Source organism: Typha latifolia, chromosome 8 (assembly GCF_019914945.1).
Source record: "Typha latifolia isolate L0001 chromosome 8, TyphaL0001v2, whole genome shotgun sequence".
NCBI classification, from domain to species: Eukaryota; Viridiplantae; Streptophyta; class Magnoliopsida; order Poales; family Typhaceae; genus Typha; species Typha latifolia.
The window spans coordinates 11658801-11685845 of record NC_133093.1 but is presented as its reverse complement, the minus strand read 5'-3'; the positions used below and the strand labels follow the sequence as shown (position 1 = coordinate 11685845).

General features: G+C 36.9%; 6 protein-coding genes across 10 annotated transcripts; 2 read left to right on the top strand and 4 right to left on the bottom strand.

The window, feature by feature from the left end:
- Positions 1-864: 864 nt before the first annotated feature.
- On the bottom strand, positions 865-4578 carry LOC140793275 (uncharacterized). Of its 2 annotated transcripts, none has more exons than XM_073144658.1 (8): positions 4272-4578; positions 3753-3826; positions 3020-3061; positions 2827-2868; positions 2319-2402; positions 1950-2037; positions 1332-1429; positions 865-1238 (listed from the first exon to the last, which is right to left on the bottom strand). In XM_073144658.1, the coding sequence occupies exons 1-8, from the start codon at positions 4450-4452 to the stop codon at positions 1218-1220; spliced, it is 630 nt and encodes a 209-aa protein (XP_073000759.1). In that variant the 5' UTR covers positions 4453-4578; the 3' UTR covers positions 865-1217. The 2 variants fall into 2 exon arrangements, with proteins under 2 accessions (XP_073000759.1, XP_073000758.1); XM_073144657.1 differs by having other exon boundaries at positions 865-1234; positions 4272-4544.
- Positions 4579-4787: 209 nt separating this feature from the next.
- On the top strand, positions 4788-8935 carry LOC140793622 (putative magnesium transporter MRS2-G). Its single transcript, XM_073145205.1, has 5 exons — positions 4788-5307; positions 5892-6331; positions 6432-6713; positions 7748-8066; positions 8630-8935. Exons 1-4 carry the CDS (start codon positions 4956-4958, stop codon positions 8024-8026), a joined length of 1353 nt encoding a protein of 450 aa, XP_073001306.1. The 5' UTR covers positions 4788-4955; the 3' UTR covers positions 8027-8066; positions 8630-8935.
- A 346-nt stretch (positions 8936-9281) lies between these two features.
- Positions 9282-11434, bottom strand: LOC140793623 (uncharacterized). The gene is made up of 6 exons (XM_073145206.1): positions 11062-11434; positions 10875-10972; positions 10587-10658; positions 9937-10061; positions 9717-9789; positions 9282-9629 (listed from the first exon to the last, which is right to left on the bottom strand). Exons 1-6 carry the CDS (start codon positions 11321-11323, stop codon positions 9525-9527), a joined length of 735 nt encoding a protein of 244 aa, XP_073001307.1. The 5' UTR covers positions 11324-11434; the 3' UTR covers positions 9282-9524.
- A 1842-nt stretch (positions 11435-13276) lies between these two features.
- LOC140793254 (protein CHAPERONE-LIKE PROTEIN OF POR1, chloroplastic-like) lies at positions 13277-15335 on the top strand. The gene is made up of 3 exons (XM_073144628.1): positions 13277-13708; positions 14549-14909; positions 15088-15335. The coding sequence occupies exons 1-3, from the start codon at positions 13376-13378 to the stop codon at positions 15261-15263; spliced, it is 870 nt and encodes a 289-aa protein (XP_073000729.1). The 5' UTR covers positions 13277-13375; the 3' UTR covers positions 15264-15335.
- A 986-nt stretch (positions 15336-16321) lies between these two features.
- LOC140794422 (probable protein phosphatase 2C 28) lies at positions 16322-19805 on the bottom strand. 4 transcript variants are annotated; one of them, XM_073146440.1, is made up of 6 exons: positions 19468-19654; positions 19216-19369; positions 18550-18932; positions 17667-18034; positions 17065-17301; positions 16322-16934 (listed from the first exon to the last, which is right to left on the bottom strand). In XM_073146440.1, exons 3-6 carry the CDS (start codon positions 18860-18862, stop codon positions 16680-16682), a joined length of 1173 nt encoding a protein of 390 aa, XP_073002541.1. In that variant the 5' UTR covers positions 18863-18932; positions 19216-19369; positions 19468-19654; the 3' UTR covers positions 16322-16679. The 4 variants fall into 4 exon arrangements, with proteins under 4 accessions (XP_073002541.1, XP_073002540.1, XP_073002543.1 ...); XM_073146439.1 differs by lacking the exon at positions 19216-19369 and having other exon boundaries at positions 19468-19805; XM_073146442.1 differs by lacking the exon at positions 19468-19654 and having other exon boundaries at positions 19226-19365.
- A 5295-nt stretch (positions 19806-25100) lies between these two features.
- On the bottom strand, positions 25101-26916 carry LOC140793167 (NEP1-interacting protein-like 1). The gene is made up of 5 exons (XM_073144504.1): positions 26518-26916; positions 25990-26180; positions 25733-25816; positions 25492-25656; positions 25101-25409 (listed from the first exon to the last, which is right to left on the bottom strand). The coding sequence occupies exons 1-5, from the start codon at positions 26669-26671 to the stop codon at positions 25287-25289; spliced, it is 717 nt and encodes a 238-aa protein (XP_073000605.1). The 5' UTR covers positions 26672-26916; the 3' UTR covers positions 25101-25286.
- Between the last annotated feature and the right edge of the window lie 129 nt (positions 26917-27045).

Below are 27045 nucleotides of genomic sequence, written 5' to 3'. Positions count from 1 at the left end.
TATCCTATCCATTGATTTTGCTACCTGTGAAGAAGCCATGGCTTGTTGGCAACGAGTCCAAAGTCTGGAACCCCAAACCCCACTTCGTTAATGCGTACCAGGCTATCACTTCACAGTGGATTCAGGTCAGTCCCAGCAGTTATGGGCTTGCATGATCCTACCTTTAATATGTAACAACACTCGGAAAGAAGTAATGAACCAGTTATGGGCTGCATGATACCATCCTTCAATACTAAGGGCTAATTTTAATTCCCATATATGAAGGGTTATATATATATATATACTTTAATTTTTTTTTAAAATTTATAATCTTAATCTAATAGTTATAATAGTGTTTTCTCACCCGATAATAATTTCTCGGTACCAATTTTAAAACCACATCATATAAAAAAAAGACATATTAATTAGAAAATAGTCATTCTTCTAAACTATGCCACATGCAATAGCCATTAACACTTTATTCATGCAGCGAACACAGAACATGACTCGCTACTAACCAATTAAATGGTTTGGTTTGATGGATTGTGATATAATTACTCTATCCGGTTTTAATTAATTTATCTTTTTAAGAGAAAATGAGATCGATAAATTGCAACATTGGATATGCATGGCCTGGATTTAGCTGAGAGGCGTTAAGGTTGGATTAATGAAGGGCCACTTATCTTTCCAGGAACACGTGGCCGGACCAATCCTACTCAGCATTCGAATCAATCAACGGTGACTGCAGAGATCTACCAAGTCCGGTCCAGTATAAATAAGTTGAAGAAATTTGTGCAATGGTAGAACGAACAGAAAATATTAGTACTCTTTGTCTCTCTCTAGATATTTACATTATATATACTGCACCACGTAGTGGTAGGCCAATAAGAAAAATGACCATAACTCATTTAATAGATTAACGGTGCATTGAACACTATTTTCTAAAAAAATCTTTCTAAGTTTACACTTAAATATTATCCATATGGCAATACAAATACCCATTCTGCGATGTCATCTTCTGATTCAACACAAGATACAACTCACGGAAGTCCGCAAACAAGTGGAGAAGAAAAGCACGAGTTTTTATTTTCATTGTTCATTTTTCTTCCATAAATTAGCATGTTTCCTTGTCTAATTCACATGACGCAGTAGCTCCGTACTGTGATATCTGATCATTTTTCCTGTCCAGAATATCACACGGGGTGTGGATCTGCTTTTATCTTCTACTGATGACTTCTTCAATCTGACTTCTTACCTGACTGCACCAAATTGGAAAAAACTCATTAGTTGTCATCATCTCAGAAAAAAGAATATAGATTTATATGAACATTGAATAAGGAAAAGGAGCAAACCAGCATGTCGTGGTCTCCCATTATTTCTTCTATCACATCGCCAAGAATTTTATCTGCACTATTAGGAACAAGTGCTGCAAAGACGGCCGATTCCAATCCTGAAATTGAGAAAAAGATGTTTGGAGTTGGCCTTCATGAGGGTTATGTCGTTGCGGATGCATTATCAGATAAATTAACAATATCTGAATAACTTTCGTTGACTATCAACGTAGAAAGCTGTCATATCTGCCAAAGTAGAAGCATGATTCCTAATCTCATAAAGGCGGTATCGACCTATGCTTTATCTTCGAGATATACATTCTGAGAAAAGCAATCACGATAAAATTCTTATACTTTCTAGGAATTACAATGGCAGAAAGAAAGGGTCAAAATATTGATCGACTTTTCCTGTGTATCTATTAACAGAGATCAAGATTTATCAAGAAACACCTCTCAATGCCTTAATGAGTGTGAAAAATGAAGAGTTGAAATATCCATGGCTCGATCATTAAGTGAAACAGGAGTACTGCAGAGAACTTTCAGTTAATACTGACAGTCGTTTGGAAGCTACGAAGAAATAACAGTAATTATATTGCTGTAGATCTCTTTAGCTGGTTAAGATCAGATATACATATTTACCTGCTTCTTGGAAGGCATCAATGAACATCATCATCTCTTCACCTGTTAAGCCAGATAGGAAGAATATTCGTGGCAATGATTTTGCAACCTGAAATTAAGAAAGTATGTTTATCACTGAGAATTTCTGAAGGAGAGTTACAATCCCAAGAAATGTAATCCATGAACTGAATGGCCAAGAGAATGTTAACCTATGACAGAGCATGTATTATTTAAACTACACATCTGAGATCAATCTAGTATAGATTTCTTCCAGATTGTTAGTATTAGTTTTCAATGACAACTTTGGATTTACCCCACTAAATACAGTCAAGAAGTCCACAATAAGTTTCAAACAAGAAAGTTGTCCTTGAAAAATATGAGAATGTTAACCTTGACTTCTTTTGGATCAGGCTGTTCATTGTGCATTGCATCCCAGACTGTTTGCTCAATCATATCTTCTGTACATTGAATCACCTGTAATGGGAGAAATTTTTTTTTTTAAAACAAAATTGTTCTCTATCCTACAAGCAATAAAGAAATAATACATGCAAGTAGCGTATATGAATATGAAAAGTTTACAAATACATGCACTGCATCAGGAAACATTGAATGTGTACAAAAGTATTATCTGTACACATAAACCATAAAAAGAAGGGAAAGCAATACCACTACCAAAAGATAGGTACCTAAACCCTAAAACCTTAAACCCTAAACTCACATACTAGAGAAAATAAATAAGTACATAAACCCTAAACCCACATACTAGAGCAAAGTAATAATTTGACAAGGTAAGCCACCAATTGCAGTAGATTACAAGTTGATGCATCAGTAAAGTTCACTGCATGAGTTAAAGATAGCAAACTAACAAGGAGTCCCAATAATATTGCCAGAACATTACCTTTAAGAAGTCACCATCTAGCTCTTTTAAAAGCTCTCGAACCTGGAAGAGGAAGCAATTAAATCAAGGGTGAAATAATCAAAGTGAAAATTTTTGCACCTTCACAACTTAATAACATTGTACTATCAATATCTGAAAAATAACAACGAGGGAACATCGGAGAAGGGGTAAGGAGGGAGAGAGAGAGAGATACCTTGTTAGTTTCATCCGCTTCAAATCCTATAAGCAATAGAGCCTAACATATGATAAAAGTTTCCATCATGTCAAAACATAAATACCTGATAAATTGCAATGCCTTGATTAAATATTTTAAAGAGATCTACTGTAATTATCAAGAAATACTAAATTTAACGGAGAAACGAAACAAGCACCTATATGGTAGGGAAAAATAACATGGCAGTTGGTAGTAGACGCTCAAATGTCCACACTAAGTCAGAGTGAAGTGGCAAACATATAGACATATTCAATTGGATGAGTTTTCTAGTTTTGTAGTAGTAACTGAAGTGAGCTAATACATAAGATGGGATACGACCTACTAAGATTTGGTCTTTGGAAATTCACTAGTTTTTCCTCCAAAATTTGAACCTCCATCTAATTAAGAATGCAAGGATTCAAATCACGAGTGTTCTCACTGCCTAGTATTATTTTCCTGTGATAAGTACATGTTCACAATAGACAAAGAGTTGAAGAAATTAAGGTTCGGAAGGACCACTAGACTAGATCTAAGAATATCTAAGAAGTACGTTAGAAAGCTAGCCCTGCTTAGTGTCTTGACTAATCGTCTTAAAAATACTATTCCAAATGTTAATTTTGTAGGCAAACTGTCAACTTTCGACAGAGGTTTCAGTGAATATTGAAATAGAACTAAAATTATTTGCCATAACTAGTCACCAGTATAAATACATATCTATATAAAGTCAACTTACAGGAGGACCATATATAGGATCTTCAGCATTCAAGGGAACGAATTTAGATTCTTCAAATAATTCACTAGGGACCCCTGCATGTCATATATTACCAAATTTCTATTCAACAATTCAATAATATATAAGAAATTGCAGGATATACAAAGAACGAATAATTGCATATAAACTACATTTCAAAAAAAAATCCATAACAGTTATACATTTAGCACGAACAAGAAGACAAAAATACAAGTGAAACGGAATAATTGAAAATGAGAAAGCAGTGTCATTAGGTACGTATCAATGTTTATGTGGATACACCAAATGTACAATAAAAATAGCACTCTCCTCTACGTATAAATACAGCGATCTGGTTAAGACAATCTATCGAGCATCTTATTTTCACTTAAGGAAATTGGCATTTTGTATAAGACTCACTAAGATTATAGGTCTACCTACCATCTCCACTTCCACTATAAGGGTAGTAATTCGATGGAATGCAACAAACAGGAGCAAAAGGGTTTAAATAAATCTAATCACCTTCTGAGGACGCCCGAATTGGATACTGACAGAATTTGCTGCTCCTCTTCAAGGAAGCGATAGAACTGCGTGGCTCCAAAGGAGAAGGGAAATTTGGAGGAATGGAGAAGTGATGGTTGTAATTGGAGTGGCGAGTCCGAGAGATGAGGAGGAAGAAATTATGGGAAGTGGATGCAGCCATTGATTATTCCTTTTTCCTCTCCCTCTCCCTCTCCCTCTCCCTCTCCCTCTTGTTTCTCCTTCTAACTCGCTCCCCGAAAATGGAGACACGGCGCTGTGGCTAAGGTTCTGAAATATCCGAAGAAATAGGGAAATTTGCACATAGCGTCCTATTCTTTCTATAAAATGAGAAACAAGCAGTTAGGCTCTAGTAGATGGGTTTGTAAAATGTGAAACTACGGGGGTTTCAATGACTAAATCACTTCAATATAGGGTGTTAGATGTAAATTTCACATTAGCCAGCTCACAGGATTCCAGGAGAGGAATAATATATATTATGCATGATACAGTATAGATGGTCGAGATTTATTGACATCCAACCTTTCTAAAAGTGTCGCGAATCTCAAAATCTCCCGTATCTCGACCTCTATAATGGGGAAATAAGGAGAAGAGAGGTGGAAGAGAGAATAGAAGCGATCAAAGCCTTTTCCTAGGGTTTCTTGATTCCCATGGTGGAGAAGAACGATGGGGAGGCGATCCGGGAAGAAGCCGCTCTCCTTCTCCAAGAAGTTGCGATCGTTCAAGAGGATGGAGCTGCAGCCGATGGTAACAGCGACGTCACCGATCCCTAGCGCGAAGGTCGTCAACAACCATGGGAATCTGGCTGCGGAAGCGACGGCGTCCGTATCCGCTGGCGGCGGCGCAAAGGGGGTCAAGAAGAAGCCCGGCGGGGCGCGGCTCTGGATGAGGTTTGATCGCAGGGGGCAGTCGGAGATCTTGGAGTGCGACAAGAGCGTAATTATTAAGCGTGCGGCGATCCCCGCGCGCGACCTTCGGATTCTTGGGCCCATCTTCTCCCACTCCTCCAATATCCTCGGTGAGTTCCTTGCATGATCCAATTGTTTTTGCTGATCTTAAATCGATGTTTAATGTTCTTAGTTGTCTTATTGACTAATTGGAATATAGTAGTTCTTTCTCGAATTGCCATATGATGAGCGTTATCAAGTAGGGAGCTATTAACCAATTTTTCTCCTGTAAGTGCCATATGATAAACTGTATTTTATCTCTTACCATGTTCCCCTCATGTGTTGTATCAGTTGTTTAATCTAATATTTCTCTTGTTGTGGTTAGACGGACTTGTACTGAATATTTGTGTTTCATGCTGTCGCAGATGGCAGGATGAATACTTGTTATTTATGTTATCTATGGTACTGGATATGCTTTTCTTGTGTAATCTATTAACCAATATTGTAGGATTTTGATAGCTTATATGTGTCATGTTGTTGGATTAATATGTGGAGTTTGATGATGGAAAAGAAACTTGCTTGAGTTTTTGATGCAAGACATTATGAAGTTAATATTGTATCCAAGACGTACTGATATTTGGTGCTTAGAATTATAATTATAATTGGCTGCTATTGATAGTTTATTGATCTTTATTTCTTTGGCTTGTTTCCTCAGCAAGGGAGAAAGCTATGGTTGTTAATCTTGAATTTATTAGGGCCATAGTTACTGCTGAAGAAGTACTTCTGCTAGATCCTCTGTGTAAGGAAGTTATTCCTTTTGTCGACCAATTAAGGCAGCAGCTCCCTTTGAAGAGTCCTGTTAGGAATAATGAGCCAGGGCATATGGAAAAACAAGGCAACATTCATTCAATTGATGGAGATCTGTCTCACTTAAATGAGACAGACGGAGTTGAGCGTGAACTTCCCTTTGAGTTTCAGGTATTAGAGATTGCACTGGAAGTTGTTTGTTCATCCTTGGACTCTAGAGTCACTGATCTCGAGAGAGAGGCATATCCTGTGTTGGATGAACTAGCTAAGAATGTTAGCACTAAGAATCTAGAGCGTGTGAGGAGTTTGAAAAGCAATCTTACTCGTTTGCTTGCACGTGTTCAAAAGGTATTACTTGAATTTTGTCTTTAGCTTCATTTCTCTTTCTCTTTCTACACTTGCTTATTTTTCTTTAGTTGTCTAATACAATAGTATTCCGTGCTCCCAGGCTAGGGATGAAATTGAACATCTTTTGGATGATAATGAAGATATGGCACATTTGTACTTAACAAGAAAGCAAATTCAGAACCAGCAATTTGAAGTTCTAATGGCTTCTGGGGCTTCAAATAGTATAATTGCTTCAGGAGCAAATCTTGCAAGACTTGGCTCTAATATTCAAGGTAGTGCCAGCATTGCTACTACTTTACATTCGGATGATGTGGAGGACCTTGAGATGTTGCTTGAGGCTTACTTCATGCAGCTGGATGGAACACGCAACAGACTCTTGTCGGTTAGTACTAATTTTCTCCTTTTAGAGGGAGCTCAAATATTCTTATTATGCTAGTGACAGACCAAGTTTATCGTAGCTATCTGCCTGTTTGCTATAGTGATACTTATTGCTAAATTTTTGCCACCCCCCTTGAAATTATGCTATTACAGGCTGAATTCTTGTCCTTTAATTTGATTAATGTCATTAGAGTCCTTTGATTGAAGCAATTGAGATTTGAGATGCATGTGTAATTTAAGAAGCTCCAGATAATGCTATGTTTGCAGTTTGCTTCAGAATTAAGCAGCATAAGACAAATGTCCTCAACAAGTTGTATTTCTTCTAGGAGAAATTTATCAACTTGTTTTAGTGGTCATCAGGTACTTACTTGTGCCCAAAATGAAGGCCCTTTTATACAAATAGTATTAGTTTTCTAGTAATGTAATGTAATTAGAATTATAGATGTTCTCAGTTAGAAAAAGAATCTCAAACATATTTAGGGAATGTTCTTATCTTTCCATTTCGGGATGCATTCTCTTGCTATTAGATGGCTTCTTTGAATACATGTATGCTGGGGTTGAATCCAAAAGAGTCACAGCAGTTCCAACAGGAGCATTTTCACTATTTTATCTCGCTCAGAATGTCATCCTACTTCTTTAATTGTGTTTACAATCTCTCATGAATTGACCTTTTGCACTTGTATTCATGTATCCTTGTTACCGGACAAGTTTTTTGTATTAATAAGTCTGCTATTTGTGAATCATCTCAATTCTCAAGTGCATTTGTTTGCTTCTTATTGATCTGCTTGCTGTAGTGAGTTGCATGATAGCTATCAAATGATGGAAGCCTGAATGCAAACTCAGATCATGTGACATGGCTTCTTTTGTAGTTTTATGTTCAGATGGCTTCTTTTTATTGAAGAAAAAGAAAGTGCTTAAGAGGCTTCTTCATAGTTTGTTGATTAGGAATGTGGGATTTTCATGTTGACTCTATTCAATGACTTCCATGCTGCTTAACTAACTGATAATAAACTTTTGCCCCTTCGATGAGATTAACAGGTCCGTGAATATATTGATGACACTGAAGACTATGTTAACATCCAACTTGACAATCAGCGTAATGAACTTATTCAACTCCAGCTGATATTAACCATGGCATCGTTCGCCATAGCTATTGACACATTCATAGTAGGAGCTTTCGCTATGAACATCCAATGCAGCTGGTACAACGTTAACGGCATCTTTTGGCCTTTTGTCGGAGGTACCTCATCTGGCTGTTTCTTTGTTTTCCTTATCATTATGGGCTATGCCAGGTGGAAGAAGCTGCTTGATCCCTAAATTAATGTCATCTCAGAGGAATGGGGTCAGCATGATTGAGGTGCGCCTTCTGCTATATCCTTCTATATTCCTAAGCGAACTTGAACTAGAAGTTCAGCAGTTATTTCTCTAACAAAGGCATAGGACATATTGGTGTAAACAATCTGTATATTTTGATTAATGAATCTGTATGCTTTGCAATATCTCATGCTTCTAAGAAATTATTCTTGTCAGGTTCAGCTTTAGGTTCTGACTTTCTTTTCCTATTCTTTATAATAGGCCACTCAGATATCTGAACCATGTTATTTACCTTTTCTATTATTATGGATATGCTTTGATCTTACTATATTTCTTACTTGAAAAGGGGGAAAAGTCTTATCATTCTTGGGGCTTTGTCAATTTCAAACTTAACAGTAATTTAGCTCGTTACAGTTATAGTTGGGACAGTATTTGAGAGGTTTAGTAGCCCTACAAAGCTCACTAATATATCGACAAATTGAGTTTACACTTGTAGTGCCACTGTATTTTTTTTTTCAAAATATGGATTTCTAATAATTGGATTTGGACTAAGCATGGATTAGGGCTAATTGCAGTCTTTCCTGTCTTTGCTTTTCGTGCTTTCAGGTGCTCTCTTGCTTGATGATGAAATATGTAGAAGCAGAACGCCAGGTGTTGATGTACAGGCGCAAACCTTATAGATCATATTTGACAATATAATTGGTAGTAAATTTGGATGAACGTTGCTACCATTCCTGTCAAATATAATACATTTGCATAATTTATAAATTGCTCTTCTCATTACTCACATGTCAAATAGGGAATATCAAGTGTACATTGGATTTGAATGTCTCCACACAAAAAGTGTACATTGGATTTGGGAGGAAAAAAAAAACTCAATACAGAAGATCAACATCCAAAAATTTTTGTCCACTAACATCTTTATTGTGATATCTTGGATTGATATTTTAGTGGTCTCGACTCGATTTGCTATTGCTAAGTTCGGAGATTGACTCTCCTCAGCGACTGTTTTATGGTTTAATTAGAACACCATAATTTACCAGTCTCTCTAACATAGAATTCCACCAGCAAGCAGGTTGTGTTTATTCATATAGATATTCTGTGTTTCAGTAAGGTGGTGCGTTTTTCTCAGGGTTCCAACTTCAAACTGCGACAAATATTTAAACTATTCCTAAAAAAAAAACAAAAATAATAACTGGCAAAAGAAAAATACAACAGTGATATCCTACCAACATCATCAGAAACGGCAGCAGCCCGATGACAGAAGTACAAATTAATTTTACAATATAGAAAATAATCTTGTGTAGATATATTTGCATCTGGAACAACTGGACAAATTATATCTTAAGACCAGTATAGCAGCTGACTAAACGTACAGAGCGAGCAATGTTAATTGTTAAAGATAAATTGTGCAAAGATCCATCTCCTTCAAGAAATCAACCTTAACTTTCAGTTTATTGCGAAAGTATTGCCATGAGATTAAGAGCGATTATGGGGTAAATTAGAAGCTGAGACCAAGCTGAAGGCCAAATGCTGCATGGATTAGAAAAAGGGTCATGATGCTACTACCAAGGAGTCCATGTGCAGTCCTCAGGCCTGGATTTTCCTGAAAACATAGTAGAGAAGTTTGATGTATACATGATTTACACTAGAACCAAATTTACGACGGTGTGATAGTGCTCCGGTATTATACCTTGAACAATGCTGGCAAAATAGATTGAACAGTCAAGAGGGCAAGACCAATAAAGCCCGAGACTGCATGAGGGCTGCAAACAAATATCACAAGGCATGAGTGTTTAAATTTATTAGTATGTGGCGTTTAAAGATCGATACATTTTTGTTTTGCAACTACTCAATTATTCACATTTGAGGACATTATAAGATTCTTTAGCCTTATGTGTAAAGAGGTGTACCTCTCAAATATTGGTTTGTCAGATGTGAGCAGAGCAGTTATTCCACCGGTAGCCCCAAGAGCGAAGAAGAAAAACATCCCGGCGAGGAGCTTAGGATGAAGATCTTTGGCCTTAGCCTTCTCCTCCTTCAGTAGAGTATTAGAATGCATTGTAAACAGAAATCTTGCTCAAAAAGAGGGAAAGAAAAGACATCAAATATGCGGTGAGATACCCTGTTGTATTTCGCTAGGTCAGTGCAGTGGAACAGTTATTTACTTCTTACAATCTCTGCCTCGCAGTTCAATTTTTGCTCTATGAGACAAAGCAATCCTAAGGCATACTTTTTATTTTTTTAGTAGAATGGATAGATATTCTGTATTCATGCATGCTCAAATGGAATTTACATATGTATGCGTATTTATGTATAGGTATTTATTCTCATAAGGCCACAATACTTAGAAACTGTACTGCCTAAAAAGGCTAAAATGACTTGAACCACAATAAATTTGTAACTTTCTTGGCACACTTTATGAAACATTAGGAGATTAAACTTGAAGTAACAACTTGACATAAGATTTAATGCATGTAAGTTAGAAAGAATGTCTTGAGAAATATGTATATCCATAGAAGATAGATCCCTACTACCGTAAGAGTATACAAATATTACTTACTGCATCATCTGACAATCTTATTCGAAATCCTAGATATGTTCCATAACCACCCATTGCAAAGAGTACAACAGCCTACAAAAAAAATGAGAGGAAAAAGATATATCAATGATCAAATAAATCGATCAATATGAATTTGAACATATAGGTAAAAGCATGGACAAGAAGAGGGATTTTACCGGCTACTTGCATTTCAAAACGCAGAATAAGAACAAATTAAACTGAATATTGTAGTAAAAAAAAGACGATTTTTTTTATTAAAAAAATTCCATAGGGCAAATTGAGCATTACCATGTTTCCCGGATGACCCCAATGCACGAGCCACTCGGGGAGATTTAAAGTCTTCACGATCTCAACGAAAGGCCCAAAAATTGACCTCGTGACCTCGGCTAAACGAGAAAAAGGACGGAAATTTTACAATGCCGAACGATCTAATCGCATAGCAAAACAGCAGCGAAGCACGATAAACCCAACTCACCTCCGGGCAGGGCAGCTACAAAGAGCAGCGGGAAAGGAGCAACCGAGTACAAGAACGTCTCCCCATGCTTCTCACTTCCCTCTTCCTTAGCTTTCTCTACTCTAATGGGTTCTCTGGCTTGTGAGTTTGCGACAATGGCGTCCTCTTTGTGCGTGCATCTTGTGGAGAGAAGAGAAGAAGGTGATCTTCGGCACTTGGAGGGGATTAGAGGAGAGAGGGAAGCGTGTGGTCTTAGAGCGTAGCTGGCCGTGAGCATTGCCATCTCCCTCTCCCTCTCTCTCTCTCTCTCTCTCTCTCTCTCTCTCTCTCTCTCTCTCAAAAGACTGTAAGCAGTGCTGCGAAGAGGTGCGCGTGGAAAGAGGGAAGCCAAGTGAGAGTAAAAGGATATTGAAAGTCCATCCAATGGACATAGCCCATATTACACCTAGACCCCGATATAATTATGTTCTTATTTTATTTTATTTTTATTGCACGCTAATTTTTTTATAAAAAAATATTACTTTCTGTCACGTGTCTAAACCTTACTTTTGAATAAATTTTTTGTAGATTAAGATAAAAATAAATAGATTTTAAAATCAAATGATGAAATATCTTATATTTTTTTAAATTTTGAAAGTACTAAAATATTCTTTATTCTATTAATATTTGTTAGAGTAAAATTAATCTAAAATGCTTCTGAGACGTTAAATATAAAATACAAAGGTCTCATAATAAATATTTTTATATGATAGGACGTAAATAATAATATTAAAAAGTGAGGTGTGTTTTTAATAAAAATCGCAAACATAATTGTTATTGTGTTTACCCGACAAGATTCCCGCCGCAGTAGATTGCAAATATATCGAAATAAGAAAAGGAGTCTACTGATAAGACTAATAATAAAGGTTGCTGTAATGCTCACCTGCTTACCTAAATAATTTTTAAACAGTCATCCATCTGACTACAAACCTCTTGCAGGCTAAAACTTAATACAGATGGCTCCTTCTCCTTTTACCTCTGCGGATTAGTCAAATGGGAGGTTTTTCTATACAGGGATGAAAGTGGTGATGACATAATTAAGCTTTCAAGGGAGAGATAATGACGGTTCACATAGTCTTAGGATTAGGCTTCAAAGTCCTAGTTAATATGCTCAAGTCGAGAGATGAGCCTCTGTGGAAGATCGAAAATCTTGTGGATGACTGCAGAATTATGTGTTCCGATGTTTTGATAGCATTGATATTAAGCACATTTTTCAGCTAACCTGGCTCAAAGTTCAAACCTACATCTCTCTGGAGTTCTATTCTCTGTTGCTTTTGGATTCCACTGATGCTCATAGCACAACAGGAATATAACAACCTTGTGGTCTTTAATAAAAACCAGACTAGAAACCCATTTTGGCTTAGAACTCACCAAAGTGATGCATTGCTTTAAGCAATAAGAAACAGTCTTTTACGCCATTGGCCTTTGATTCTTCTCGTTGCTACTCTAGGCGAGAACGAAGAAGTCACTTTCCAAAACTGAGTCTTAGTTCGTTGGCTTCCGTTAAGTGCAGTCTTTTACGCCATACTCTTTGACAAGTAGAGAACTTGGACAGCTACAAGTAACATATAATAACCATCTGGGATCCAAGAATCAAGCTTATGCCAACCAAATTTAACCTATCTATTGTAATTAGGAAGGAGGTAAGGAACTATTAATGCACTAAATTTTAGGTTACGTGCTTGTGTGATTAAAGTATTTTTGAGGAGATTTGAACATAACACCCTACATTCTAACAATTTTACGGTTGTATCATTATATCTACACTATTTGCAAAATAGCACCTTACCTTTTCCTAAATATCAGAACACGTTCCGCCATTAGGATTTTTTTTTTATTTTCCATCCACCCATTAATAGTGCATTAATAGTGCGAGTCTTTAAAGAGATTTAGTAGGATAGGTAGCAGAATTGAATCATAGTTTGTGTAGTTTCATTGAACTTGGATTCGATCCATTAAGAGTTGATCATGTTTAAAAATTTTATATAAAAACACTCAATATTGTTATTTTTACTAAGTTTTATTTATATATAATAAAAATAAAAAAATTGCGTGTAATATAATTAAAATATAAGATGTTATTTGCAATTTTCCCATGGTTCCTTAATCCGGGTCCCAACTTAAGCATTATATAATATTTTAATTTCTCTGTAATTCAAAATCAAGCTTGATAGTCGAATTATTATTTTTTTAGGTTTTATTCCAAACCTTTCGCGTCAGTCAGCCGCATAAAAATCTCTTCGGGCGAGCGAGAGAGAGAGAGAGAGAGAGAGGAGAGAGAGAGAGAGGAGAACGAATGGCCACAGCGCTCTCGCTTAACGGCTCCATCCTCCACAAGAAGCCAGCCTTGGCCAAGGGGAAGCCCGTCGCCGCACGGCACGTCCCCCACGGCGCGGCGCACGTGTGGAGGAGGAGGCGGTGGTTGGCGCCGGGGATCGCCGTGCCGCGGCGTTCGCCTCCGCCGGCCGCCGGGTCGAGGGCCGATGACTCTTCGGCGCCGTTCGGTATGTCGATGGAGGGCGCCATGAAGCTGCTCGGTGTCTCGGAAGGCGCGTCCTTTGATGACATCCTCCGAGCCAAGAACGCCATCATCGCCTCTTGCAAGGATGACCAAGAGGCCGTGGCCCAGGTGGGATTCCCTTGATCTCCTCTTTTCATTTCAAATATTGGGATTTTTTTTTTTGTTTGTTTCCCCGTTGTTGAGCTCTCTTGTTTGGTGTTATTAGGGTTAGAAAAAGATGAAATTGCTGTTCTTGATTTCTTCAATTCTTTCTACGCCCTTTCAAAATCTGAATTGGTAGTTTCTTGCTTGGGAGCGAAGAAATTGGTGTCAAGTTAGTGACGGATGGAGCAATAATTGGAAGATGTATTCTTTTTGAGGGTGTCTTGGGTGATGTCTCACTCAATTGAGATTCTGATGGAATCCTGCAAATTTCTTATAAATAATTAGAGGGAAGGTATCCTAATTTGAAAGTTCCGGGAATTGTACAATTGGCTACTATTATTTAATTAGGGAAAAGACCCGGGCATAACCTCAGGGTTACTCTAATTATATTTGTTAGAACCAATGTACTGGATTTACCTTGAGTTTATTAAGAATCAATTATATATGCTATCTATCTACTGAGGTCGCATTGAGATGATTTGATCATGAGTTACCTTTTCGTGCTTTCACCATGAAAGCATTGAGATCTTAATACCATAAAACAGTTGAGACCTAGAGATTTTTGAAATACGTTGATGATTGTATTAATCCAAATGACAAGATGATTCCTTTTATTTTACAACGAAACATTTGCTTGGGCTTAGGTTGGACTTAATGAAAACATTTACTTTAGCTTATCATTTGGAGTTCGAGAAAAGTGTAACATGTTTGAAACTTGAAAGTACTTGTTCTTTGTATCTATATATTGACAAATTACTTCTCCCCGCATTCATATCTGATACCGTGTTATATATTCTGTTTCAGGTTGAGGCAGCATACGATATGTTGCTTATGCAGAGTTTGTCACAACGCAGGGCTGGCAAAGTTGTTGACAGTAGCATCCGTTATGCTGATGTTAAATCTGTGACAAGTGCAGGAACAGGATCTATGGTACAATGGATGCAGGCAACTGTAAGGAATATTCCTGTTTCAGTTGAGTCGCCATCTTCTAGCACTTTGGGCATCCAGGCAGGCGTTTATGGAGCATTGATGGTTTCTACATTTGTTACTGGAACCTCCACATCCTTACCAGGCACATATTCAGGTGCTGATGTTCCTGGAATAATATTGGCAACAGGATTTGGAGCTTCATTGTACTTTTTGACAAAGAAGAACATTAGCCTAGGTAATATAGCTTTACTAATTTAGTGTTCTGCTCGGTTTAGGCTAGTAGTTCCAAAGTCAGAATTACTATAAGTTAACTCATATGTTTGGAAACAGATCGGCGATATGATGATACAAGTGTATGAAATTTGATGCTAAATTGCTTGTGCATCTTAGGTGACAAATTTTGTGTGTTGCAGGGAAAGCTGCCGTAATCACTGTCGGGAGTCTTGCTGTGGGTGCTGCTGTTGGATCAGTAGTAGAGAATTGGTTGCAGGTGGACATCGTGCCCTTTTTCGGTGTTCATTCTCCTGCTGTTATTGTAAGTGTATTTGTTCTGTTTTCACAAATGTTGGGGTCACTGTATCTGAGATAGGCCTGAAATATACTGATTGTATTTGGTCCGTAATTAATTGAAATGAAATCTCTTACATATTGTTCAGCATAATTTGCCCTTCCATGACATCTGTGTCCCAAACTGGTCTATTGTGTTTTTACATCTCAATTTTTATCCGTAACCAATTAGCTTGTGAGATCTCCAAACTGGCTTATTGTGAATCACAAGAGTTTCTTTTCTTTTACTTCAAGGTGGATGCCTTAAACACAATTAACTATTCAAAAATGTGAAGACTTGATCTTGGGTGACTTGAAATGAAGTGCAACTCATCAAGTTGTATCTTGAAGGGTGTGAATCCTGGCGTGGATCTTTAAGATGTCATTAAGTTGAGTGCTTTTGTAATATAAAGTTTTCAAATGAAACAAAGGGAAACAGGACAATTTGCACCCTTCTTTAATGGATTCCTGTACCATTCTGCAAAATTTTGATGATGCCCATCAGCCCATAGTAGGGATCCCCTCTGGGAAATGGAGGGGCACAGGTCATACCAGTTGTGTGCTTTGAGATTTGCGCCGAAGGAGCAACTAATTATAACTTTTTTTCAAAAAAATAAAAATTACAACTTTCCTACACTCCCTTACTAATTTTATTTTATAGATTGTGAACTATTGTGAGCTCAGAAGCTAGTCATAACTCATAAAGTAGACAAAGAGCTATCCTTTTTTCTAATATATATATATATATATAGTAGATTGCACAAGTAACCCTCCTAATAGATATATTCAACCACAATGTTACAGTCGTCAGCCTCACACTTCTATCTATTTTTTCCAATCTCTTGCTTCCTGTCGAGGTTGCATCAGCAGTTATCTCAACTCTTACGCTGCTTTCTGGACATCTTGGAGAATGGAGATATATCTATCTTAAGATAAGGTTGGCACGGGAGATCTTATAAAAAAGAAAAGAAAAAGAAAAAGAAAAACCCCATAACTTGGAGCAACCTGCATGAAAAAACGTTCAAGCCTTTTGATATCATATTCCTATTCGATTCAAAATTGGCTTTCTGCAACAAGCATTCAGTTGGTAATCAAGAAACATAGTAAGAAACCAAGCAAAAAAGTTGATAAGAATATTCTTGTGAACCTTGTTCTGAACAATTTACAACCACTAGAACACAGTGGGCGAAGAGGATAGAATTATTAAAAGGAGAAGTTTAAAAAAAAAATGCTACAAAATAATCTAGCTTCATCTTGATCTTCCTATTACACTAATAAGTGGGATCTGCCCCAGGTTTATAAGCATGAGACACAGTGCATCACTAACTTGGATTTGGACAGGCATGGCTGCTTGCACCATCTCCTGTTATTCAACGTCGGCGTCAAAGTTTGCAGCTGTGCTTTTAATCAGGTAGAACACATGAGACTAGATGAGCTGGCTTGTTTAAGGATTACTTAGTTATGTAGGAGTTGTGCATGGTGCAAGAGATTTTGCGGGTAGAGTAATGCCGCCCCCTCGTAGAGAAAGAGAGGGACCTTTGTTCCAGCTAGCTTTGCTTATGAGATTTGAATCAAGGAACACAACTACAACAGTGATATCGTCATGGAAATGCCTTCGTACACCACGATCGATCTTCTTGAGATCAGAGTACCTCATTTCTCTTTTCTTGGCTGCTTCCTGCAGTGCAGCTTTTACAAGACACCGAGCACTTCCCTGCAGATAGTAAATGAGAACAAGATTGACTTTAAACTTGCCCAAGAAAGAACCAAACTACGTATTTCTAGTGCCATGACACCTGGGATCTAGAACACATATACAGCAAAAATTGAGATGGGAAACATACACTGCGGGAATGATTTTTGACGATGTCAACTGCTTCCTGATTGGTGAGGTGTTCCCATAGCCCATCAGAGGCGAATATAAGAAACTGATCATGTGGCTGTAATGGATGTACAGAAATTGAAGGTTCAGAACTGAGTATTGGCTTCTTGAAAGGTTGTCGAAGGCGAAACTTGGCATACAAAGGCTCCCTGTTATATTCTGGATTCTTTAGGTATATATCTCCAATTGACCTTGAAACCTGCGAGACATACTTCCTGAGATCTACTGTACCAAGGCAGCAATCAACAGTAATGCAGCAAGATAAACACACCTACAGAATACATATGATATCCCCTCCGAGGGGGACTGAATCTCTGTAAATTTATAAATTTCCATTGTGTCTTGTTCTACATCAACTTGTCCAATCAGAATAAATCTGAAGGACATTGATTTCACTCTAGACATCCTAAACACAAATCAAACATACTTCAACTATTCTTAGTGCCACCAAAACAAAAGAAGAATAATCTCTCTCAAATTCATATTGTAGTTTAGGAAAAGAGTAAAGCTTCCTTCACCTAAGTGGCAAGCTAAGTCAAATTTCCACCAATTATAGAAAGTTACCTGGATGATGCCTTTGATGCGCCAAACATTATGCTTTAAAACCACGATTTGTGAATCATCAGGATGTAGTGATTGCAGCTCTTGTCTAACAGACTCGATGCCTGCATTATGCTCTGTTGATAGCTGAACTGCCAGAACTTCTCCTGTCACCTTCACCAGCCTCCCTAAAACAACACGGGAGTCACCAAGGTTTGCAATATAGAGGGTCCCATTACAAATTACACCAACTAGGCAGCAAGAGCCAACAGCTGCAATCTGAGGTTTAACAAGCCATTGTTTGGTAACCAGAGAGAAGAACCCCTCTTCAGTAGCTTGGAATGCTTTTCTAATAACATCTGTTGACATGGATTGCTGCTCAGATGCCAATCCTGCAGAGAGTTTGCTTTATCATGAGATCACATACTGACTGGAGGTGAAGAATTGCATCAACATACACTGAAAAGTGACAATATTGACACTGGATAGTACTGTTTAACTATTTAAGATTTCATAGGTGCTGCATAATGTGAAATTGGCATCATTAAAGTATGTTTCAAGAATTAGTAATGCATATTTACTAATCCTAGTAATGTAGAAATACAAAAACAAGTGAAAACAGATACATAATCTCAACTTACATAGGGTCAGCCAGAGAAAGGATTTGTTAATGATGATTAACATCAGATTAAAGAGCATATGTCCTTATGAGAAACTAGACATAAATTGAGTAGTTGTACCATTAGCATGATTTTCTACTTGACAAACATATGCATATTTTTTTCAATTTTCTCAAGAACAACTAGCATTGATACAAACTACAGACATTTCAGCATGAATAGACTAAGCCAAGCAAAAAAAAAAACACAAGTATATCAGCATTTGATATTGAACTACAGAACCTTACTCTTCAGATGGTGGAAGAGATGATCATTGATATATCGAGACGTCTCTGGACCTCCATGTCCATCATAGATCCCCACGAAAGTCCCATATGGCCCAGACTCGCGCAAACTTAGCAATCCAGATTCGATCTGGCTCTGGTCCTCAAGCAAGTTGTTAGCCTGAACTATGGCCATGGAGAACTCGCCATGCATGTGTTGGCCGGCATCCTTGTACCAGAGAAGCCCTTCTTGTCGGCCTGCGGCATCGGAGCCCACCCGGGCATACCGACCCAGCGCCCAGCAGGAATTCAATGCCTTCATTAGAGCAGCAAGCATCCCTCATCTCACTTGCAGCACTGCATCCGACTTCTAGCAGACATCTAATCCTAGTTCTCTTCTTCCTTCCCTGTATGTGGAAACCAAGCATAAGTACATGGCACCCAAGGAAAGCAACTGAAATTAGGAAAAAGAAAACAAGAAAGATGCCCTATATTATCAAATCATATCTCCTTCTTACAACCCTTTCCTTTTGTACATAAATGAAGAAGGAAAACAAGAAAACTAGCCCACGCTATGGATCATAAGAGCCAAGGTCAATATTCACTTCCTTTTCATTGCCTACTATGTTATCCCAAAGAGCAAGGAGAAGAAGAAAACGAAAAAGAAAAAGAAAACCAAAAAACTTACACCTTTACCCACCCCAAACCAGATGGAATTACGACCCAGCATCAAAAGAAGAACCTAGTGATTGAAAAAAAGGACTAAAGAAACCACTTCCCAGCTTCACTCTACCCTCAAATATGAATCCAGCAATCAAACCAGGTAAGACCCACTTCCTTTCTCCTACAATATTGACATTAAACACGCTATTTAGCTAAATAAATTTCCTTTCCTGCATCAAAAAACCAATAGTAAAGCAACAAAAAAAGAAAAAGGCACACCTTTCTAGTCGTGTTCAAGTTTCTGCAATCTAAAAGGCAGGCCTTGGATCTGAATACCCACTAATCAAACAATAGAGAGAAAGGTTACTTTTGGTCTCTTTCTTCTTCTTCTGGGTTTCGATCACACTAGCGATGGCCACAAAGGAGAGTTCTCTAACAATTGCTATGTAGACAAAACGCAAAGCACAATACTCGAAATGGGCTCTACCAATCTTAACCCAAAGGATGGAGTAGAGAAAGGTGATTCGGAAAAGATATAAATGGATAGAGTAGGGGACAAGTTTAAGATGGTTGTGAGAATATAAATCATCTCTCTTTCCCTTCCTAAGACCACTCATAATGTTCTTCTTAGTTGACTAAATTAGTGACTAATTCCACAACATGGTCCATAAATTAACAGGATTAGTTTCCTCCTAGCCTAATCACCTCCACCTCAGCACCACAAATTAAAACATTCCATTGTTTTAATCAAATTATGGTTGCCTTAATTTTTTTTCTCGTTAAACATCTTAATCTGATTGAATGCAAAATGAAAAAGAAAATTTAGGAATTGACCCAGTCTAATTGAGGTCTAATCCCCAATTTTACTTTTCTCAAAACAAGATTAGGAATTGGCCCCAATTCTACACCCAATTATTCCATATTAAGCATGTCAGGTAATAAAAGAAAATGGACCAGGGGTGACCCAGTCTTGATGGACCCAGCAATTGAAGGCTTTTTTGGCACCATTTCCAATTCTTTTATTATTTGGTAATAGGAGTTGGATCTAAAGTTCTTTTAATATATTGGGTTTTTAAAATTTCCATAAAGTGCATTCTTAAACTTTCATTTCGGGAATTCTTTTTAGTGAAAGTTCCTAAATTGATGACATCTTAAGGTGTAAATGACCGATTACAACTTAATATAGAAGGAACTGGGGGAAGTAAGGCTATAATGTTGGAGGCCTGATAATAAGCTCTACACTTATCATAATGAGGTAGAGTATCAAATACAAGTACTCCAGGAGCTATAAAAGCAAGCCTATTGCTAAGCCAACTACAAAAGCACAATAAATTAGAACAACAAGAGTTGTGTAATACCAACCTCTAGAAATGTAGGCTTCACAAGGAACGAAGTTAGATGCTACATCTAAACCACTAGAAAACTCATCACACCGACCTGCGAAATTAAGCAATAGAACCAAACTTAGATTAAGTAAAAAAGTAATAAGATGAATCTATCAAGGAGAAAGATAGTGGGGGCGGATTTGGCATTAACATCCACATAAATACGCATAGGTAAACACATACGTGTACACATATATGTACAGAATCCTTGTGATCGAATGGAATTAGTGGCAAGGTGAGAAGTCACAGCTTAGGGACTAAGTACATGCAACGAATACAGTGGAGTCGATGCCAAGGAAGGAAAGGAGATGGCGAATTAAGAGGAGTAAGATCACGAATGGATAGCCAGCGCTGAGGAGGGAATGAGGATGATAGTGTTACTCGGCACTGGAGGAGAGGCGAGAATGGCAAGAGAGGAGACCATAAAGAGGCATGATAGCAAGGTAGGAGGATCCTAGACCGAGGAGAGGATGACGATGAGGGAGAGAAGCTCGTGAAGAGTGCGATAGTAAGGTGTGTGATGGACGGCGACGAGGTGGATAACAAGAGAGAGAGAGAGAGAGAGAGAGAGCAGTAAAAAAAACTCTGATGTGAAAAAATTCTCGACAAAAAGAAAAAATATTGTAAGGATTCGAGCAATTAGATTCTAATCTACAGGGGCACTTGACTCTGATCTATGTGCAACTATTTCATGGACTCAATTTTAATGCTAAAAAATTAAACATCCCTTCTAATTTACATCAATCGGTTAAACAATAATTTTTTTAATGAAAATTAAAAGTTTCATAATTTCGGTAAAAGAAGTTATCTTCACCCATCTATCAATGAAAGAAGAACTAACAATTACACATAAATCAATACTTAAAAAAAATTCACAAATAAAGATTGAATAAGACATTTTATTTAAAGGATAGGAGACTCACTACTTTCAAATTAAAAGTTACTACTTCATCCCTAAGCATTCAACTCTCTCTTCCCAATGAAGAAACTTAATGCAACTTGCATTAACTAATCACCTTTAAGATATATAAAGAGTCTTTACTATCATTAAGAATCATTAAAAACTCTCCTTTCTTGGTCCTTTAGTAAGTTAACAAGCTAAGAACTGCACCTTTTTTTTGCTTCATCCCAACTCTCTTAACCCAACCTAATTACATGATGAGTCCATTAATGACAGATTAAAATCAAAATTTCATATTACTGTATCAAAATCAAGTAGCAGAGTAGATTACGAAAAATAAACTCCTACTACCTTAGCATCTAGCGCTAAGAATGTGTCAAATATTTAGTGATTAATCTTATAATGCTAAGAACTCACATAAAAGTCAAGTTCGACAACTATAAAAATAAAAAATAAAAGCGAAATAATTTATATGAACTCTTAGTTTGAATTGGGCTCTAAGATTTATATAAAACGCCTGAGAGTCAAACTTTTGGCGCCGACTATGATTTAAAACGTGGGATTGAAGTAAAATAATTGCAAAATAACTAATAATTCACGAGAATATATATAAATATATATATAGAAGACAAAGAGTTTGCATGCAAATAATTTAGCAGCAGCCACCCTAACAATGGAGCAAGTTCATGGTACTTTCCCCTGTTTTTGACGCTTGCAAGGAGCCAGATTTATTGACCATATCTTGCCATCACAAGCAGCCAAAGAAATGAATCAAGCCTTGAATCCAACCCCAAGTAACATCATCTTGCTGGATAGGATTTAATTTATGCAACTTGGGAGTGCAGGATGCTAACTATTTTATGCAACCCTTGGCACTGAAATCATATCAATATCAAACCTCTTGGAAAGATATGAGCCTATGAGGCCCAATAAATTTAATTTAATTTTTTGTCATAGTCTTTGGAATCACATTAGATAATGTTTTCATATAGCTATAAATTTTTTTATTTCAAATCGGCAAAGATTACAAAGATTTAAAATAAAGAAAGAAAAAAAAAAGCCTAACATAGCTTGAATGAGATTCTTCATGTTTTATTTTCTTTTATATTATAGTTGGGAAGAATATGTTGATAATGTGCATGATTTATCTTGGAGTACTTAGCAAGAAATTATTTTGGAGACTAAAAAGCATAACCAATGCAGATCAGATCAATCAAAGGGATAAGATTCAATCATCAAATAGCCCAAAATATAAAGCAATTATTAATACCTCTTTTTAGTGAGATTGCTTGCCATATTTTATTTTTTTAATCTTAGGATGACCCACATTAGAAAATGTATACATTAGAGCTTAGGTGCTAATTTTAAAAAAAAATGCACAAAATTGTTCTTTATTAAAGAGATAAATGAAGGAAATATAAAATGGCACCATAATAATAATAAAATATAGATGCAAGTAGGTTAGGGCCACACCAACACTAGCAAGTCCAGCCTGCCCCAAGCCGATCCTAGATAAATATTTAGTTTTCTAGGTTAGGCATTATTTGGGACTTGTACCCAAACTCTGGTATCTTTGGACATGAGTTCGAGTTTTTTACTATTTTAAGTCTGCTCTTATTTTATAATATATATATATATATATATATATATATATATATATATATATTAGAATTTAAATATGTGACTATGTGCGTTTAAAATTGCTGACTTATTTAGTGATTTATATAAAAAATTTATATTTTTTTAAAAACTTTGTAAGTTTTATATAAGTCATTTCCAATTTTAAAACTTTTAAAATATAAGTCGCTTCTCGAATAAATAAATCGACAACTTGTATTAAGGTTCTTCCTGGCAAATTTTTAGAGGATTTAATATTCATATATATATATATATATTGTTAATTTAATCAGCAACTTATATTTAAAAATTACTGACATAGTCAATAATTTTCAAATATAATTAATTTCGTATTTAAGTTTTAAAATGTGGTAGACACGTAAAAATAAAATTTGAGGGGGTTAAATTAGTAAAAAAAAAACACTCGCCAAGTTTGCCAAAATTAGATCAAAATGTTTTTTTTTAATTTTAGGTTCATAATGGTGTGATGTGATTGTTATTCGTCAACATGTAGATGGATTGGGCTTTGGCTTAGCCAAGCCCAATTAATATTTCAGTTCAAAAAATATTTTAATCCGATGATGCGTGCCAACATATTGATCATATATTCTCGATCACATCTAAATAAGAATAATAATAATAAAATATTTTTTAGATTGGCATACTGACATCTTATATGAAAAGATATATAAATAAGGTTAGCTTTCCTACTATCATTATTTTTGTATAAATTAATATTTTTATTATTATCCTATCAGGTGTTCAATACATCGGGAATAGGTAAAGAAAACGTATATTTGGAGAGCTGGATAAGTGTCTGAATACTCCACTACTAATCTATTTGGATAAAGAGGATGGATAAGATGGATTTTGACTATTCTAAGAAGGGGAAATAAGCCACATCGCAGTACTACAACCACTCATGCATGCATATCGTGTTCTAAATAAGCCACTTCGAATAAGTTTAGGTGCCATAATTTTCGTATCCCATATACCCATCCATCACCTATGATTGGGACTATAAATAAGAGAAAAAGGATGTAGAATTTATTGGTGGTCAATAACAGAGGTCATAGGTTTGATTTCTCTTGTAAAATTTGGGATTAATATTTAGTAAATTTTTTATCAAGAGTACTGCTATATATACAGTTGTCCAGCATATATATATATATATATATATATATATCAAATATATGTATTTAGCTTATAAGAAAGGTATATATAAAAGGTGAAGGTCAACTTTCTACACCATTAGAATAGAATAGGTAGCAAATTGAAGGCAAATGTTTCTTGGCTAAGCTTTTCCAGTTACTGGGCCATTAGAATAGATGTATGGCAAGATAGAGCTCTCTCTCAATACTACCAGTTACATAAAACATCCAAGAGAAGATACTTCCGAATCCCAATACTATAATTTTTTTGCACTCCAAATGATTAAATATCAACTTCTAGATGCTGCCGCATAACTACCAAGAAAAGAACAGCTGATAAAGAGAGGTGCAAGGAGTGAGTGAAGAAGAGATCAACTAAAAACAAACGTTTAGATTACACCTGTGGATTAGGAACTTCTATCAATGTTAAATCTTAGATAAACTATAGTTTTCAGATTCCAATGCCATCACATTAGCTCTATGTTCATTAAGCAAACGATTACAAATGTATAGTAACAGATCCAGCACCACATCAGTAATAAAAAGCTATCAAGTCCCTTGTCATTAATTTCCACAAGTGATTACATCAATGGTGGCCAATGAGATAGATATATATCGTCTGTCCTGACACTTCTAAGCAATAACTACGGATTCCACATATTATACCATCTCAATGATGAAATCCAAGTTAAGATCATCCACTGCAGCATATCTTTTATCACATTCAGATTTATAAAATAATACATGATTAAAAAAAGAAAATTGCGAGTGATCTGCACAGTTACTATCTAAAGGAAGGAAGAAGAGATGAATCAATCTACTCATGCAACTAAGTTTAGAGTGGACTAATTTCGGAACTGAAAAAAACTGATCAGTTCATATAGGAGAATAATGGATGTACAGTGGGATGTGGAGCTCCACATTCTACAAAGATCTAGCCCCACAAAGGGCTCAGGAACTGTGTATAGATGAATAAGAAGTATCCAGATATCTAACAGCATCTTATACATTAGAGACTCTTAACGATTTACAGACAAGTAGTATCTACATATCTCGCCTACACAGGGGGCAAGAACTGTGCCTGATGAGCCAACCATCAATGCATGGCAAATGGAACGTGTGCCGACAATTGGGTAAGATCCTAACGGTTTCTCCAATCTGGAAGTCCTGGAAAGAAATAAACCAATAGTCAGCATATACTATCTTTCGATCAATCTAATTCGCGCAAGGCTGTAGAAAGACTACTAACCTGCAGGCAGACTGAACACATACTCTCCACTGCCATATCAACTTTATTTGCCTTTGTAATTTTAACCTTTGGGAGTTTGTCAATGGAATCCTTTGCCATTCCTCCCATGCTGCCAGTGTCGAAAAAATCAGGAGGCTCCATGAAGGGTGAGCTGATAGCACTCATCTGTACAAACGACGATATTAAACCATTACCAACATTATAAAAGCGCTTATTTTTTAAGCTGAGATAGAGTAAATACCTGACTCTGTACAGCACTCTGAACTGCTGGGCCAACTTTCTCCCTTACTAGTCTTCCGCTCAACAGACTAGCAATGATATCCATCTATGAAAATGAAATTTAAAAGTAAATCAAGCAGCCATGAGAAAAGGAACGAGATAGTCTTAATCAATCTATTACTTATCGGATACCCGCGCTCAGATGTGCAAAGCAAATGTAACATGGTGGATTCTAGAGGTGAAATTTAGCTCATTTTGCTATGGAATTAGAGAACTTACCATGTACAGTATGCTCCATACCATACTCACTACAACTGATTCATTTGAATTCCACAAATCATGAGATGATTCGACCACTTCTATTGAGAAAACTGCGCCAGATATAGCTCCGATTCCGGCCCCTCGGAACAGCCCACTCTCAGTTGCCAAGCCAATCAAGGCGCCGGTCACAGCTCCTACTACTGAACCCACTGCAGCAAAGTTAAGAAACACGGAAATTTAGTGCTATAACGAAGGAAAGAAAGTAGCCATCTTTCTTAGATCAAGCAAGGGAAAAACGAATCTTGACCGACAGGTTTGTAGTTGACATCAAAAGATGAAATCTCCCATTAGGACATATCATCTAACATAAAATACGCAACAATAGCAGGATAGAAAGGACAAAAAAAACATCAAATTCAACAAAATTTAAACTAATTCAAAGAGACCCAATTCGACATTTGAAAAGCACATCATCGAGGGAAAACCCCTCACATCGCAGTAACTAAAAGAGAGTAAAAAGTAAACCGGAACAGAAAAGGGGCAAACCTATAGCAAAGATGCAGGTGAGGATAGCACAAAGAACCCTCCCAACCATCTCACAAGCCACGGAGCCAAAGCTGCCATTTTGCCTCCCATCCCAGTCAACGGAGTGATAAGAAGTGGCAGGGGACGGGACGGGAGAAGAAGAGGAGAGATCCATTTGATAGTATTAAGAAATCGTAGAGGAATTGAGGTATATAAGTAGGAAAGACTTAGGGAGAGGAGTTTGTAATATAGAAAACTTCGTCGTTAAGAGAGGAACCAGAGGGGAAAGCGAAGGGGGAGAAGAGAAGAGAAGGTAACAGAGGAAGAAGGGAAAGGCCAGCCCAAGCAATAAATGAGAAGCTAGAAAATCTGTGGGACTTTTCTTCAAGAAGATCGCCTGCATCCCGGGATGTAGGCATCTTTGTGCACCTACCTTCCCGTGCTATTTGCCTGGTACCACTGTATGGGTTTTGTTTGCATTACACCCCTATAAATTTGGTAATTACACTGGTATCCTTCAAAGGACTTATTTTTCCCTGAGACTTTTAA

What these genes read in the sequence shown, in the direction of transcription:
- LOC140793275 (XM_073144657.1), bottom strand. Translation starts at nt 4,452, where the DNA reads ATGGCTGCATCCACTTCCCATAATTTCTTCCTCCTCATCTCTCGGACT. An exon ending in AAGCGGATGAAACTAACAAG is followed by an intron (nt 2,869 to 3,019) that starts GTATCTCTCTCT and finishes TTCCTCTTCCAG; the next exon opens with GTTCGAGAGCTTTTAAAAGA. An exon ending in CTGATCCAAAAGAAGTCAAG is followed by an intron (nt 2,038 to 2,318) that starts GTTAACATTCTC and finishes TCTTAATTTCAG; the next exon opens with GTTGCAAAATCATTGCCACG.
- LOC140794422 (XM_073146439.1), bottom strand. Translation starts at nt 18,862, where the DNA reads ATGCTTGCTGCTCTAATGAAGGCATTGAATTCCTGCTGGGCGCTGGGT. An exon ending in TCTCTTCCACCATCTGAAGA is followed by an intron (nt 18,035 to 18,549) that starts GTAAGGTTCTGT and finishes AACTCTCTGCAG; the next exon opens with GATTGGCATCTGAGCAGCAA. An exon ending in TCAAAAATCATTCCCGCAGT is followed by an intron (nt 16,935 to 17,064) that starts GTATGTTTCCCA and finishes TACTATCTGCAG; the next exon opens with GGAAGTGCTCGGTGTCTTGT.
- LOC140793622 (XM_073145205.1), top strand. Translation starts at nt 4,956, where the DNA reads ATGGGGAGGCGATCCGGGAAGAAGCCGCTCTCCTTCTCCAAGAAGTTG. An exon ending in CCACTCCTCCAATATCCTCG is followed by an intron (nt 5,308 to 5,891) that starts GTGAGTTCCTTG and finishes TTGTTTCCTCAG; the next exon opens with CAAGGGAGAAAGCTATGGTT. An exon ending in CACGCAACAGACTCTTGTCG is followed by an intron (nt 6,714 to 7,747) that starts GTTAGTACTAAT and finishes TGAGATTAACAG; the next exon opens with GTCCGTGAATATATTGATGA.
- LOC140793623 (XM_073145206.1), bottom strand. Translation starts at nt 11,323, where the DNA reads ATGGCAATGCTCACGGCCAGCTACGCTCTAAGACCACACGCTTCCCTC. An exon ending in GGGGTCATCCGGGAAACATG is followed by an intron (nt 10,659 to 10,874) that starts GTAATGCTCAAT and finishes TTTTTTTTGTAG; the next exon opens with GCTGTTGTACTCTTTGCAAT. An exon ending in TTTTGCCAGCATTGTTCAAG is followed by an intron (nt 9,630 to 9,716) that starts GTATAATACCGG and finishes CTATGTTTTCAG; the next exon opens with GAAAATCCAGGCCTGAGGAC.
- LOC140793167 (XM_073144504.1), bottom strand. Translation starts at nt 26,671, where the DNA reads ATGGATCTCTCCTCTTCTTCTCCCGTCCCGTCCCCTGCCACTTCTTAT. An exon ending in CACCTGCATCTTTGCTATAG is followed by an intron (nt 26,181 to 26,517) that starts GTTTGCCCCTTT and finishes ACTTTGCTGCAG; the next exon opens with TGGGTTCAGTAGTAGGAGCT. An exon ending in TGTGTTCAGTCTGCCTGCAG is followed by an intron (nt 25,410 to 25,491) that starts GTTAGTAGTCTT and finishes ATTTCTTTCCAG; the next exon opens with GACTTCCAGATTGGAGAAAC.
- LOC140793254 (XM_073144628.1), top strand. Translation starts at nt 13,376, where the DNA reads ATGGCCACAGCGCTCTCGCTTAACGGCTCCATCCTCCACAAGAAGCCA. An exon ending in ACCAAGAGGCCGTGGCCCAG is followed by an intron (nt 13,709 to 14,548) that starts GTGGGATTCCCT and finishes ATTCTGTTTCAG; the next exon opens with GTTGAGGCAGCATACGATAT. An exon ending in AAAGAAGAACATTAGCCTAG is followed by an intron (nt 14,910 to 15,087) that starts GTAATATAGCTT and finishes TGTGTGTTGCAG; the next exon opens with GGAAAGCTGCCGTAATCACT.